Source organism: Hemiscyllium ocellatum, chromosome 17 (assembly GCF_020745735.1).
Source record: "Hemiscyllium ocellatum isolate sHemOce1 chromosome 17, sHemOce1.pat.X.cur, whole genome shotgun sequence".
NCBI lineage: Eukaryota > Metazoa > Chordata > Chondrichthyes > Orectolobiformes > Hemiscylliidae > Hemiscyllium > Hemiscyllium ocellatum.
Window position 1 is genome coordinate 59,431,486 of NC_083417.1, and position 15,992 is coordinate 59,447,477.

General features: G+C 41.4%; 1 protein-coding gene across 2 annotated transcripts in view; it reads right to left on the minus strand.

Moving 5' to 3' along the window:
- mbtps1 (membrane-bound transcription factor peptidase, site 1) overlaps positions 1 to 15,992 on the minus strand; it is a 132,400-nt gene that overhangs the window by 78,492 nt on the left and 37,916 nt on the right. For both annotated transcript variants that reach the window (XM_060838203.1, XM_060838202.1), the window contains exon 3: positions 4,937 to 5,194. In XM_060838203.1, coding sequence (XP_060694186.1) covers positions 4,937 to 5,194 — 258 coding nt within the window. The remainder of the gene's footprint in view (positions 1 to 4,936; positions 5,195 to 15,992) is intronic.

The following is a 15,992-nucleotide window of genomic DNA, read 5'->3' on the forward strand; positions in this document are numbered from 1 at the left end:
AGCAGGAGAATTGACGTTTCGGCCTGAAGAAGGGCTTATGCCCGAAACGTCGATTCTCCTGTTCCTTGGATGCTGCCTGACCTGCTGCGCTTTTCCAGCAACACATTTTTCAGCTCTGATCTCCAGCATCTGCAGTCCTCACTTTCTCCTGTTGTCTTTCTGGTCAATATTAACATTAAATTTGAAATATATTTTATCATCTTACTTCTTTATTGTCCCAATACTTTTTTTTGCCATATACCGTAGTCTCTTTTGTCAGTTAAATAAATCCAGCCCTCCATCCCTTCTCTTTTGCTCTTAACCAATTCAGGACTTTCTTTTAAACCATTAAAAGGGCTTGCCTCAGTTCTCATGAAAGATCATTGATCTGAAAATTTAACTCCAAAGGCGCTGCTTGTGTTCTGTTTTTCTAGTTTTTTCCCGATAGTTGGCAAAATTAAATTTGAGGTATCATCTGCAATTCCTGTAGTTATTGCAAATGGAATCTTTAAAATTGTGGGTTACAGACAGCAGTGAAATCGCAAAATTGCTTCCAATCTGGCTCTGTGGCTGATGATCCAAAAATGTAAAGCCACAGCCTGGAAACTTTTTAATCCCACCCTGTGGGCAAACTTTCTTTGCAACTGCAGAACTGATTCTCAAGTCTCTAAAGTCACAAATGTGAGGGTTCAAACTAACACTAAAATATAAAATTTAAACAGACTGTCCACATTATTAGCCTTCATCTCTAGAGTGTAGGAATACAAAAGGATCGAGAATTGCCTGTCAATTAATTATTGCTCCGAAGCGCACTTGATGGTACTTTTAAAAATGAGAATCAAAACAATTTGTTGTTTAATGGTTCAAATATATGCATTCATAAGTATATATTCAGAAAAAAAAATGTCCATGTAGTGCTCCTGAAATCAAGCAATTGGTGATGAAATAGGAGAACAATAATGTATAACCTATATTCGATTCTCAAGAAAGCAAATCTTAGCAGGACTTATACACTTAATGGTAAGGTCCTAGGGAGTGTTGCTGAACAAAGAGAACTTGGAGTGCAGGTTCATAGTTCAAGTGCAGTCGCAGGTAGATAGGATAGTGAAGGCGGCGTTTGGTATGCTTTCTTTTATTGGTCGGAGTATTGAGTACAGGAGTTGGGAGGTCATGTTGTGGCTGTACAGGACATTGGTTAGGCCACTGTTGGAATATTGCGTGCAATTCTGGTCTCCTTCCTAGAGTCATAGAGATGTACAGCATGGAAATAGGCCCTTTGGTCCAACCCGGCCATGCCGACCAGTTATCCCAACCCAATCTAGTCCTACCTGCCAGCACCTAGCCCATATCCTTCGAAACCCTTCCTATTCATATACCCATCCAAATGTTTCTTAAATGTTGCAATTGTACCAGCCTCCACCACATCCTCTGGCAGCTCATTCCATACATGTACCACCCTTTGCGTGAAAAAGTTGCCCCTTGGGTCTCCTTTATATCTTTCCCCTCCCACCCTAAACCTATGGCCTCTAGTTCTGGACTCCCCAACCTCAGGGAAAAGACTTTGTCTATTTACTCTATCCATGCCCCTCAATTTTATAAACCTTTATATGGTCACCCCTCAGCCTCTGACGCTCCAGGGAAAACAGCCCCAGCCTGTTCAGCCTTTCCCTGTAGCTCAGATCCTCCAACCCTGGCAACATCCTTGTAAATCTTTTCTGAACCCTTTCAAGTTTCACAACATCTTTCCGATAGGAAGGAGACCAGAATTGCACGCAATAATTATGAGGGGCATGGATAGAATAAATAGGCAAAGTCTTTTTCCTAGGGTGGGGGAGTCCAGAACTAGGTTTAGGGTGAGAGGGGAAAGATATAAAAGAGACTTAAGGGGCAACTTTTTCACAGAGGGTGGTACGGGTATGGAATGAGCTGCCAGAGGAAGTGGTGGAGGTTGGTATAGTTGTAACATTTAAGAGGCATTTGGATGGGTATATGAATAGGAAGGGTTTGGAGGGATATGGGCCAGGTGCTGGTAGGTGGGACTAGATTGGGTTGGGATATCTGGTCAACATGGATGGGTTGGACCGAAGGGTCTGTTGCCATGCTGTACATCTCTATGAATAACGTATCAATGCAGGGTTCCAAGACTCATTAGGGAGCTTGCATCGTCTAACCATCTCCATACCTACTATAGAAGATAACTAGAAACTGCAGAAAAGTCCCCTTTAACCTGTAATACCTGACCAACTGCAAGCTCAAAACACTACTGTTCACTGTTGAGATATTGAGAAATGTATATTCCCTTTACAGAATATAAAGTTTCTCAATTGAATTGTATTCAGATATCATTTGCAACTGTTGACAAAGCAGCTCTAATGCAATGTTAATTGCCAAGTTTTCCACTGATTACTGGCAATGGCATTTCAGAGATGCCCTTGGGTTAGTTTCTTTGCTGAAATACTTAACATCTACAGCTGACCATTTTCATAGTTCAGAATACTGTTAGCTTGCAGTAGCTTCACTGATCAGTAGCTCAATCAAAGGCATGACCATTACTGTTTTTACTCTTTCGCAGGGCATCTGACAAAGAAATCAGGGTTTGTCATCCAGCTTTTTTACCCTTGAAGAGTGAGGCCATGGCCATGAGATTCCAAATTACTGAGGTATATAATTCTGCTTCAGCAAATGACCCAGAGCTACAGGATTGCCAAATTTGAGATGGGTTAGTATGTCTAACCTGGTCAAGCTGACAAACAATAGAACGTGGGGTGGAGAAAAGATTTTTTGATTAGATTAGATTACTTACAGTGTGGAAACAGGCCCTTCGGCCCAACAAGTCCACACCGACCCGCCGAAGCGCAACCCACCCATACCCCTACATTTACCCCTTACCTAACACTACGGGCAATTTATCATGGCCAATTCACCTGAACCGCACATCTTTGGACTGTGGGAGGAAACCGGAGAACCCGGAGGAAACCCACGTAGACACGGGGAGAACGTGCGAACTCCACAGTGTCAGTCGCCTGAGCCGGGAATTGAACCCGGATCTCAGGCGCTGTGAGGCAGCAGTACTAACCACTGTGCCACCGTGCCGCCCACTGGAAATGATTGCGTTTTGATACTCCATCCACAGACATGGAGAGATACACTCGAAAAAAAAGTTGATAACAACAACCTACATATATTATTTCCTTATATGTACTTTCCTCAATGAGCAGCCACAGGCTGGGTTTGTGACTATCATCGTTAGGGCTTAGCTAGTTCAGAATGTTAACTGGTCAACATTCAGCTGCTTTTAAATTGTGCTTATTTTATATCTCAATACCAACCTTTAAAATGGATAAACTTTCAATGCCTTGTATTAGGTCATGCCTTGTAAATATAACTTAATGTAGCGATCAGGCTGCTGGTTAAATATCCATCCACTCAGCTAACAGCGGTCTGTTGGAAAATGACTGATCAAATGAGAAAAAGGTATATTCTACAAATCGTGTTTATTGGATAATGCATGAAGATAAGTACAGAAACACCAGACAATAATCCAGTTCTCATGAATATAACCTCGACAATTTGAGCCTTCTTTTATCTCTGTATGTAATTAACTCAGTCACTACACTACCAGAAGGACGTGGATGCTTTGAAGAGGGTACAGAAAAGGTTTACTAGGATGTTGCCTGATATGGGAAATTTTAGCTATAAAGAAAGATTGTTTTCACTGGAATGAATGAGGTTGAGAAGCAACCTGATAGGAGGTTTGTAAGACTGTGAATGGCATGGATAGAGTGGAAAGTATGAGGATTTTCCCCAGGATGAAGAGGTGAAATTACTATGGGACACATGTTCGGCGAGGGCAGAATACAGCTGTACGAGGAAAGTTTTTCCTGTAAGTGAAGGCACTTTAAGAACAGAAGGCGAAAACGTGTTGGTGCAGGCTTGACGGGGGCGAAGGGTCCACTCGTGTTTGATTGTTCTTTGTTCTTGTTCGTAGGTGTAGTCTTTACAACAAACAGGAAATGCAAAGTGGAAAACATTTGCAAGTTCCAAACCTAAAATTTCTCTCTCAGTTTTGTATGTACTTCCAGTTGTCAAGTTTTTCGTATACTTTACTGATACTTTCCATTAAGACTCGTGCTACTCCCACACAACAGAGTAGTCAATTGTCAACTTATCTGCCATTATTCAAACACAGGTGCTACTGTTTCTAGAACCCAACTACCTTAACATCTCCCAGAATATTTTGAATGCTTTTGAATTTTAGCAACATCAAGATTATGTGATAATAAAAATTAATCACACTTGGTGACCATTCCTTTAAAAAAACTCTATCCCTATTTGAAAAATGTTTTGGCCTTAAACACTTCCTGTAGCAATTCCACAGGTTCATCACTCTCAAAACTGGTCATTTCAGGTAATTGAAGTTATATGAACATTTTGTAACTACAATTTTATCAAAATTGTCATTACAAGCTTCTGATTGTTTAAAATTTGTATTTTTCAAACTTTTAGATGCATATATGCAGTTTAAAAAAAATTACCTGAATATGTTAAAATATGAAACCAAATAGACAAATTCTGAACATTTTAATAAAGCTGCTTTTGATTTAAAGTCCAAATTTGCATAAAATGCAACACAAAGTAACATGCTAACTAACACCAGGCAGACACACATGAGATTTCTTAAATACAATTTATCAACAGCCTGCACAAACAGCTGAATGCAGAATCACAACACTTAACATGAACAAACAGATTGGCTGATTAACCAAGTCAGTTGCCAAGATTTGTTGTTAAACTTTCTGATTTCAGTCCAGCAGCACAATACACTCCAGAATTCTAGAATTGCAAATCTGTAGAATTATTCCAACGATTAAAATTACCCTGCCACGGGATAATGTTGATAACAAGAATTGATTACCACTGTAGCTTTCACTAAATTTCAATTCACCATTATACTTACACTCTGTGAATTTCAGGGAGCGGATAACTTTCCTCTGAGGTGTAACACGTTTAATGTGCGGGTGGTCTTCCAGAGTTAATACAGTATCACGTTGTTTCTCCTTAATTTGAACAACCTCGAAGTCACTCGGGTATTCACTGGCAGGATTGTCACGTGGAACAATTCGCCATTCCACCACATCTGTATTTTTCAGTGCACTAGAAATAAATTTGCTCCTGGCTATGGCAGTGAAGTATCCCTTAAAGGCCACAATGTACTCTGGAAGTGAAAATATGGTACAATTAGCTTTTATTCAATCTTAAACATGGGAAATTTAAATATGAGTGACCCCCATTCACAGGTTCATAGATTAGATTTGATTCCCTACAGTGTGGAAACAGGCCCTTTGGCCCAACAAGTCCTCACCAACTCTGTAAGAGTAATCCACCCAAACCTATTCCCTCTGACTAATGCATCTAACACTATGGGCAATTTAGCATGGCCAATTTACCTAACCTGCACATCTTTGGATTGTGGGAGGAAATCAGAGCACCCGGAGGAAACCCAAACCGACATGGGGAGAACATACAAACTGACGAATATTATGACCTTCCCATCCCAGAGATTTCAAAGTCAGATTGACTGGCAAGAGGGTAGGGCAATGGAGTGGGGGGGGGAAGGCGGGAGGTTGGGGAGAGCAAAAAAAGGAGAGGGAGAGCAAAAAAGAGAGAGAAAAAAGGAGAGGGAGAGAGAGATTGGGTCATGGTAGTCCGCAGGTAACTGAAACCACAGAAAATGATTCCACAGATACAGGGGTCACCCTGTACTGCCAGCACAGGTAAAGGCACCTAAATGGTTCTAGGGCCTTTAAGAAACAACAGTCTCTAACTGAACTATATGTTTGTTAGGTTTAACCATAAACCTCCAATTTATCACATCCTTAAATGTTTGGTGTGGACTTCTACCAAACACAGGTTTACTTTCCTCAATTATGTTTGCAGTCTAAGCAGAATGTTTTTGGTACTCTGGAATGGTTGTGTTGAGCATCTGCCTCCTCAGCAGAGCAAAGTACCCAGGAGATCTGAGCAAGGGGAAACGATACAACCTTAAGCCTACACCACCATTCAACACAATTGTGACTGATCTTAGGCCTCACCTCCACTTTCATCTTCATCCCCATTCTCGATATCCCTCAATTCCCAGAATCTACAACCTATCGCCATAGTTAACGATGGAGCATCGACAACTCTGCTTGGTAGAGAATTCCACAGATTCACAACACTTAGAAAGAAGAAATTTCTCATCTGCTCTAACAATCTACCCCATATCCTGAAGTTATGCCCTCTTCTGGTTTAGATTCCCCAGCCAGCATAAACAATCTACCCTATCAAGTCCTATGTTTCAATAAGATCACTACTCATTCCTTTAAACTCCAAAGAACATCGACTCAATTTACTCAGGCCCTCTTAACAGGAAAAGCTCTCATCTGTAGAAGCAATCTAGTGAAGCTTTTCTGCATTACCTCCAATCAAAGACAGTAGAATTTGCAATAACCAGCAGCTTTTAAATCAGAATATAAATCAGCAGCCTCAAACACGTCCATCCTGTTACAAAATGACACTTCACGAACTGGAATGCTTCATTTTTCCCAAAGCCCACAACACAAATGAGCACTTCACAAAGCAGACAATTTTCTAAGCCAAACCAGTACCTACGTCTGTTTGAAGTGCTGTGTATTATTGGGACTTAGGATTACTACTCAATCTGAGAAAGCAACCGTCATGAGTACTTTGCCTTCCAAATATGATTTCCCCTTGCTAACCAGTATTTTCAATTTACCAGCACATGATCTCTGAACATGTAACAAATTTTACTGTACATCCCTAAATATGAAGGCCAAAACTGCCCACATCACTCCAGAGCCCTACAAAAGGATATCCTTATTCTTGTTCTCCAATCCCCTTGCAATAAAGGCCAGCATCTATGTGCCTTCCAAATTGCTTGCTGAAACTCACACTAGAGTCATTGAAATATACAGCACAGAAATAGCCCTTTGATCCAAGTCAACCATGCTAGCCAGATGTCCCAAATTAATCTAGTCCCTTTGCCAACATTTGGCCCATACCCCTGTAAACCCTTCCTATTCATATAACCATCCAGATGCCTTTTAGATGCTGTATTTGTACCAGCCTCCACCACTTCCTCTCAACTCATTCCATACGCTCACCACCCTCTGTGTGAAAAAGTTGTCCCAGGTTCCTTTTAGATCTTTCCCCTCTCACCTTAAAACCTATGCCCTCTAGTTTTGGACTCAACCACCCTGGGAAAAAGACCTTGCCGGGATTCTAGGTAATCCAAGATGGAGGACTGGAAAAATTTCTGGCTTTAAGAGCTGCTCCTTTTTTTGAGGTATTTCAGGTGTTGGAGGTGATTTCCTCGAATTCCAAGAGCAGCAATTACTGTTTTATATGCTGTTGCATTGTTTTAAAACTTTGGGAAAAAAAGGCAAAACAACAGCAGTTTAAAAGGGAGAAGAGCAGACAAAGGAAGCACATGGTGAGGACAGTGCAGGAGAGGGAGAGAGAAAACCTGCACAGTTACTGCCTTTGCTGTTTGAATTCTTGTATCGCTGGACGTCGGAGTGCATCTGGGAAAATGAACAAACAGTGAAATTCACAACTAATCTTGGAGGAATTGTTGGACGAAGTTCACAGCACAGAATCAGATAAGTTAATTGTTGTTTTAAGACTGTCCCAGAGAAAGGCTGCAGTAGTGGGTACAGTGGATTCTATCTTAATTAGATGTTTTTGGAGGTAAGTCTCTTGATTAAACTTAAAATATAAGCCATAGCTATTAATTCAACCTGTGGCGGTGTTTGTAGAGGAATAAGACAGTGTTAGTTTCTGGGTCTGTAGATTGTGAAGGAGCAAAAATGGCCTTTGCTGTGATATGTACTTCTTGTCAGATGTGGGAGTTTAAAGAGAGTTTAAGGGTTACTGCAGATTATATCTGCCACAAATGCTGTTGGATGCGAATCTTATCAGATCAAGAGGATCGGTTGGAGAGACAAATAGAAGCGATGAGGAATTTGCAACAGCAATAGTATGTGATGGATGGCAGTTATAGGAAGGGGGGAAAGTCTCAGATACAGTCACATAGATGGGTTAACTCCAGGAAGGGTAAGAGAGGCAGGCAACTAGAGCAGGAGTCTTTTGTGGATATACTCATTTCAAACAGGTATGCTGTTTTGGAAAATGTAGGGGGTGATGGATTCTCAGGGGAACGTAGCACGAACAGCCAAGTTTCTGGTACTAAGACTGGCTCTAATGCAACGAGGAGTATATCGGCTTCCAAGAGATCAATTGTGTTAGGGGATTCTGTAGTCCGAGGTACAGACAGATGTTTCTGTGGCCAGCAGCGAAAAAGCAGAATGGTGTGTTGTTTCTCTGGTGCCAGGATCAAGGATGTCTCAGAGAGGGTGCAGAATGTTCCCACGGGGGAGGGGGGCTAGCAGGAGGTCACTGTCCACATTGGAACCAATGACATTGGAAGGGAAGAGGTTGAGACTTTGAAGGGAGATTACAGAGAGTTAGGTAGAAACTTAAAAAGGGAGGCCCTCAAGGGTAGTAATATCTGGATTACTCCCAGTGCTACGAGCTAGTGAGGGCAGGAACAGGAGGATAGAGCAGATGAATGCATGACTGAGGAGCTGGTGTATGGGAGAAGTATTCACATTTTTGGATCACTGGAATCTCTTTTGGGGTAGAAGTGACCTGTACAAGAAGGACGGATTGCACCTAAATTGAAAGGGGACTAATATACTGGCAGGGAAATTTGCTAGAACTGCTTGGGAGGATTTAAACTATTTAAACTAGTAAGGTGGGTGGGGGGGTGGGGGGGGGTGGGACCCAGGGAGATAGTGAGGAAAGAGATTGATCTGAGACAGGTACAGCTGAGAACAGTCGTGAGTCAAACAATCAAGGCAGGAAGGGACAAGGTAGGACTAATAAACTGCATATATTTCAATGCAAGGGGCCTAACAGGGAAGGCAGATGAACTCAATGCATGGTTAGGAACATGGGACAGAGATATCATAGCAATTACAGTAACATGGCTCAGGGATAGGCAGGACTGGCAGCTGAATGTTACAGGATACAAGTGGAGGCAAAAGAGGAGGGGAGTGGCATTTTTGATAAGGGATAGCATTACAGCTGTGCTAAGGGAGGATATTCCTGGAAATACATCAAGGGAAGTTATTTGGGTGGAACTGAGAAATAAGAAAGGGATGATCACCTTATTGGGATTGTATTATAGATCCCCCAATAGTCAGAGGGAAATTGAGAAACAAACTTGTAAGGAGATCTCAGCTATCTATAAGAATAATAGGGTGGTTATGGTAGGGGATTTTAACTTTCCAAACATCGACTGGGATTGCCATAGTGTTAAAGGTTTAGATGGAGAGGAATTTCTTAAATATGTACAAGACAATTTTCTGATTCAGTATGTGGATGTACCTACTAGAGAAGGTGCAAAACTTGACCTACTCTTGAGAAATAAGGCAGGGCAGGAGACTGAGGTGTCAGACGGGGAGCACTTTGGGGCAGCGACCATAATTCAATTCGTTTTAAAATAGTGATGGAAAAGGATAGACTAGATCTAAAAGTTGAAGTTCTAAATTGGAGAAAGGCCAATTTTGACGATATTAGGCAAAAACTTTCAAAAGCTGACTGGAGGAAGATGTTTGCAGGTAAAGGGACAGCTGGAAAATAGGAAGCCTTCAGAAATGAGATAGCAAGAATCCAGAGAAAGTATATCCCTGTCAAGGTGAAAAGGAAGGCTGGTAGGTATAGGGAATGCTGGATGACTAAAGAAATTGAGGGCTTGGTTAAGAAAAAGAAGGAAGCATATGTCAGGAACAGACAAGATAGATCGAGTGAATCCTTAGAAGAGTATAAAGGAAGGAGTATGCTTAACAGGGAAATCAGGAGGGCAAAACAGGGACATGAGATAGTGTTGGCAAATAGAATTAAGGAGAATCCATAGGGTTTTTACAAATATATTAAGGACAAAAGGGTAACTAGGGAGAGAATAGGTCCCTTCAAAGATCAGCAAGGCAGTCTTTGTGTGGAGCCACAGAAAATGGGGGAAATACTAAATGAATATTTTGCATCAGTATTTACTGTGGAAAAGGATATGGAAGATATAGACTATAGGGAAATAGATGGTGACATCTTGCAAAATGTCCAGATTACAGAGGAGGAAGTGTTGGATATCTTGAAACGGTTAAAAGTGGATAAATCCCCAGGACTTGATCAGGTGTACCCGAGAACTCTGTGGGAAGCTAGAGAAGTGATTGCTGGGCCTCTTGCTGAAGTATTTGTATCATCAATAGGCACAGGTGAAGACTGGAGGTTGGTAACGTGGTGTCACTGTTTAAGAAAGGTGGTAAGGACAAGTCAGGGAACTATAGACTGGTGAGCCTGACCTCGGTGGTGGGCAAGTTGTTGGAGGGAATCCTGAGGGACAGGATGTACATATATTTGGAAAAGCAAGGACTGATTCGGGATAGTCAATATGGCTTTGTGCATTGGAAATCATGTCTCACAAACTTGATTGAGTTTTTTGAAGAAGTAACAAACAAGATTGATGAAGGCAGAGCAGTAGATGTGATCTATATGGACTTCAGTAAGACGTTCAACAAGGTTCCCCATTGGAGACCGATTAGCAAGGTTAGATCTCTTGGAATACAGGGAGAACTAGCGATTTGGATACAGAACTGGCTCAAAAGGTAGAAGACAGAGGGTGGTGGTGGAGGGTTGTTTTTCAGACTGGAGCCTGTGACCAGTGGAGTGCCACAAGGATTGGTGCTGGTTCCACTACTTTTCATCTTTTATATAAATGATTTGGATGCGAGCATAAGAGGTACAGTTAGTAAGTTTGTAGATGACACCAAAATTGGAGATGTAGCGGACAGCGAAGAGGGTTACCTCGGATTACAACAGGATCTTGACTAGATGGGCAAATCGGCTGAGAAGTGGCAGATGCAGTTTAATTCAGATAAATGTGAGGTGCTGCATTTTGGGTAAGCAACTCTTAGCAGGACTTATATACTTAATGGTAAGGTCCTAGGGAGTGTTGCTGAACAAAGAGACCTTGGAGTGCAGGTTCATAGATCCTTGAAAGTGCAGTCGCAGGTAGATAGGATAATGAAGGCGGCTTTTGGTATGCTTTCCTTCATTGGTCAGAGTATTGAGTACAGCAGTTGGGAGGTCATGTTGCAGCTGTACAGGATATGGGTTAGGCCACTGTTGGAATATCTTGTGCAATTCTGGTCTCCTTCCTATCGGAAAGATGTTGTAAAACTTGAAAGGGTTCAGGAAAGATTTACAAGGATGTTGCCAGGGTTGGAGGATCTGAGATACAGGGAGAGGCTGAACAGGCTGGTGCTGTTTTCCCTGGAGCGTCGGAGGCTGAGGGGTGACCTTATAGAGGTTTACAAAATTATGAGGGGCAAGGATAGGATAAATAGGCAAAGTCTTTTCCCTGGAGTTGGGGAGACCAGAACTAGAGGGCATAGGTTTAGGGGTGGGAGGGGAAAGACATAAAAGAGACCTAAGGGGCAACATTTTCACGCAGAGTGTGGTACGTGCATGGAATGAGCTGCCAGAGGATGTGGTGGAGGCTGGTACAATTGCAACATTTAAGAGGCATTTGGATGGGTATATGAATAGGATGGATTTTGAAGGATATGGGCCAGGCCCTGGCAGTTGGGACGAGATTGGGTTGGGATATCCAGTCGGCATAGACGGGTTGGACCGGAGGGTCTGTTTCCATGCAGTACACCTCTATGATTCTATATACCCTATCCATGCCCCTTATAATTTTGTAAACCTCAAGGTCACCCTCAACCTCCAATGCTCCATGGAAAATAGCCCCAATTCACTCAGCCTCTCCCTATAACTCAAATCCGCCAACCCTGGAAACATCCTCATAAATCTTTTCTGAACCCTTACAAGTTTCACAAAATCCTTCCTATAGGAGGGAGAACAGGATATTCTAAATATTCCAAAAGTGGCCTAATCAATGTCACGTATAGCCACAACATTACTCCCCAACACCTATATTCCGTGCACTGACCAACAAATACCTTCTTCACTATTCTATCTACCTGCAACTCCATCTTTGTTCTGCAACACTCCCCCGGACCTTAGCATTAAGTGTAGAAGTCCTGTCCTGATTTGCCTTTCCAAAATGCAGCACCTCAAAATTTATCTAAATTAACTTTGTGCTCTTATGTAAGCACAACTTTATTCGGAAAGGTTTAGTTCACAAATTTCCACTTAAAAATATCCTGTATTTAATAAAGCCACACTTGCCCTCATTATACTTTGACTGCCATAATGTTACCTACTCACATACATTATCAACATTTCTTTGCATCCTTCTGACAACTTACATGTCCAATATCGTATCATCGGAAACATTCTCTTATTCAAGTTACAGTAGTGAAACCCTAACACTGACCCTTGTAGCACTCTATTAGTCTGAGCCTGTCAACTTCAGAGCACCCTATCTGCCTACACTGCTTAATGTCAATCAGCCAATCCTCTATCCATGCCAACAAATTACCCCAACCCCATGAGTTCCTACCTTGCCTGCTGACCTATCAGTATGGCCTTATGTTGAAAATTTTTTTTTGGAAATCAAAGTGCACCAAGTCTATGGGTGACCCTTTCCCTACCCAACTGTATACACCTCTAAAAATAAACAGAATTTTTTCATAAAATTATCTTGGCTTTTGTTCAATCATGCAATGATTTATTTCTCTCTGCCACCCATCCCGTCCCCACAGCCATGTGGTTTAATAGATTTCAGCATTTCCCCAATGATTGATGGCAGGCTAATGGGTTTGCAATCCTGTATTTTTGTGTTCCTCTTGAATAGTGAAGTGACATTTCTAAAGATAGCCTGCTGGGATTGTTGCAGAGTCTAGGGAAGTTTACCATATCATAGCCGAAGGATCCACATAATTCTGTAGCTATTCTTGCACAAATCTAGGATGTAGACCATCAGGGTCTGGGGAATTTACAGTTTTTTGCTGTTACTATTTACCCCTTCAAACTCCCGGATTGTTTCATATTTCTGGTATTCAACTTGTGTTTTCTACTGTGTTTGCTCAATGCCTCCGTTGTTGAGGAAATGTCAACTTTCCGGTATCTTTTCTGAAGGATCAACATTTACTTTAGCTACTCTCATTCTATTTATGTATTTGTAAATTGCTCTTATCATTTGTTTTTATAACCCCAGTTAGTTAATTCTATGTTCCCCTTTTATCATCTTTTTTAGCTTCTAAAATAATCCCAAACCTCAGATTTTGCACCATATTAGCCTCTTCTTTTCATTAAAGGAAAATATTTATCACCTGATTGAGCCACAGATGGTTTGCTAAGTTGCTGTTTTTCAATGAAGTATATTCTATTGACTACTCGTAACTTTTTTTAAATGTGGATCATTATTTACATAAAAACAAAATCAAACAAATAAAATCTAGAAAAACAAAATTAGTGATCAGAAGGAACACATCAGACACAATTAGTGAAGTTTGAAGTGGATGATGTCATAAATGGAAATGTTTGTCTATTCAAGACAAATGAGGAGTAGATGATCAATATGAACTTACAGCAACAAATGTTGGAGATGATAGCAGATCAGACAGCATTCATAGAGAGATAGCAAGCTAACATTTCAAGTCTAGGTGACTCTTCATCAGAGCTGATGCAGGAATTAGGATAGAGATTGTCAGAAGTAAATTTGTGAAAGCAAAGATTATGAAAACAAGAAAACTTGATTCTAACAAGAAAAAAAGGAAGAACTCAAGACGCTGCACTCTATCCACTTTCAGAAACCTAGACAATAAGTAAGAGTCAGTGGAAGTAATTGGAGGTGTTTGAAATGTAAATGCTAAGACACATGGCAGAATTCTAAATACAGATTATAAGAAATGAAGAGGTATTTGAGATTTCCAGAAATTGCAAGAGCGAAAAGAATTATAAAACATCTCATCCAGAAAAATAAAATACCAGTTCATTTGATCAGAGTCACACAGATCTCTTTTAGAGGGCAAAGTGGTAGGTAGCAGAGAGGGGTCAGCTTGTGTGCACGTCCATAATGAACATCACAGTAGTTGCAGACAATTGGTGTTGGATATATGCAGATAGTACAAGACCGACGAGCATGGTATACTGTGGCAGGAGTAGCTACAAACATTAGCAGGTTATTTACAGCTATACCTTCAATCAACTTTTGTCAACTCTCCCCTCCTAGAAATTAAAACCCATTAAAGTGGAACTGGTACAAGAAGGCATAACCTCGAAATTAGGGGGAACACATTTCGGACTGAATTGAGAAGGAACTTCACCCAGAGTCTTGTGAATTTGCAGAATGAGGCTTCTTTTTTAAAGCTAAGATAGATAATTTTTTGAACAGTAAAGGAATTAAGGTGAGAGGGCAGGTAAGTGGAATTGAGGCCACAAAAAGATCAGCCATGATTTTATTAAATAGCAGAGTGGGCCTGAAGGGCCAGATGGCTTACTCCTGTTCCTCTTTCTTATCTAAGTAGGTGAGAATCTTGTTGGTGAAGGCAGTCTGGTGATTTTAAAACTTAGCACCGATTTCATTTGTATTGCGATCAGAAACTTGCAGTGTACCTACTATTGTGAAATTACTAACTAACCATGTTTGTTACACAATTAGTATTTGTATCCCTCATTGATGCAACAATATATTGATTAGTCAAGTCAAGGTGAAAATTAAAGGCTTCACACCTATTACACTGCCTTTGTTGCATGGGACAATAATTTCTCAATTAACACTCTACCCAACAGTATAACTACTGTTAAGTGATCTGTAAACGATTCTCACCAGCATCTTCTAACATTTGCTATTCCTAAACTCAATCCATGCTGATTCAACTCCATAATTTTCTGAGCAAAGATCTTCCTCACTAATGTCTTCTTTATTAACAGGGAAGCCTTCTCACTTTGCCATTCTCTCTCTCTCCTAAGTAAAGGCCATATGACATCGGAGCAGTAATTTGGCCATTCAGCCCTTCGAGTCTGCTCTGCCATTCAATCATGGCTGGCAAGTTTCTCAACTCCATTTTCCCACTTTCTCTCCACAATCCTGATCCCCTTTAGATTAGATTAGATTCCCTACAGTGCGGAAACAGGCCCTTCATCCCAACAAGTCCACACCTACCCTCTGAAGAGTAACCCACCCAGACCCATTCCCCTACTAATATACTTGTCACTATGGGTAATTTAGAATGGCCAAAACACTTGATCTGCACATCTTTGGACTGTGGGAGGAAACCCACGCAGACACGGGGAGAATGTGCAAACTCCACTCTGGCTGAAAAAATTTCTCCTCATCTCTGTCCTAAAATGTCTTCCCTTTACTCTCAGGCTGTGCGCTTGGGTCAAAGTCTCCCCTACCAATGCAAAAATCTTCCCAACATCCACTCTGTCCTGGCCATTTGGTATTCTGAAAATTTCAATTAGATCCCACCTCATCCTTCAAAGCGCCATCGAGTATAGACCCAGAGTCCACAAACATTCCTCATATGTTAAGCTGTTCATTTCGAAGACCATTCTCGTGAACATGCTCCAGGGCCAGCACATCCTACATGAAATATGGGGCCCAAAACTGCTCACAATACTCCAAATGTGTACTTACCAGAGCCCTTGCAGAGCCTCAGAAGTACATCCCTACTTTTATCATAGAATCATAGAATCCCTGCAGCTTGGAAACAGGCCATTTGGCCCAACAAGCCCACACCAACCCTTCAAAGAGTATCCCACCCAGACCCATTCCCTACATTTACCCCTGACTAATTTAGCCACACAGCGCTAAACACTATGGGCAATTTAGCATGGTCAATTCACTGAACTTGCACATCTTTGGATTGTAGGAGGAAACCCATGCAGACACGGGGAGAACATGCAAACTCCACACAGACAATCGGCAGAGCTGGAATCAAACCCGGGTCCCTGGAGCTGTCAGGCAGCAGTGCTAACCA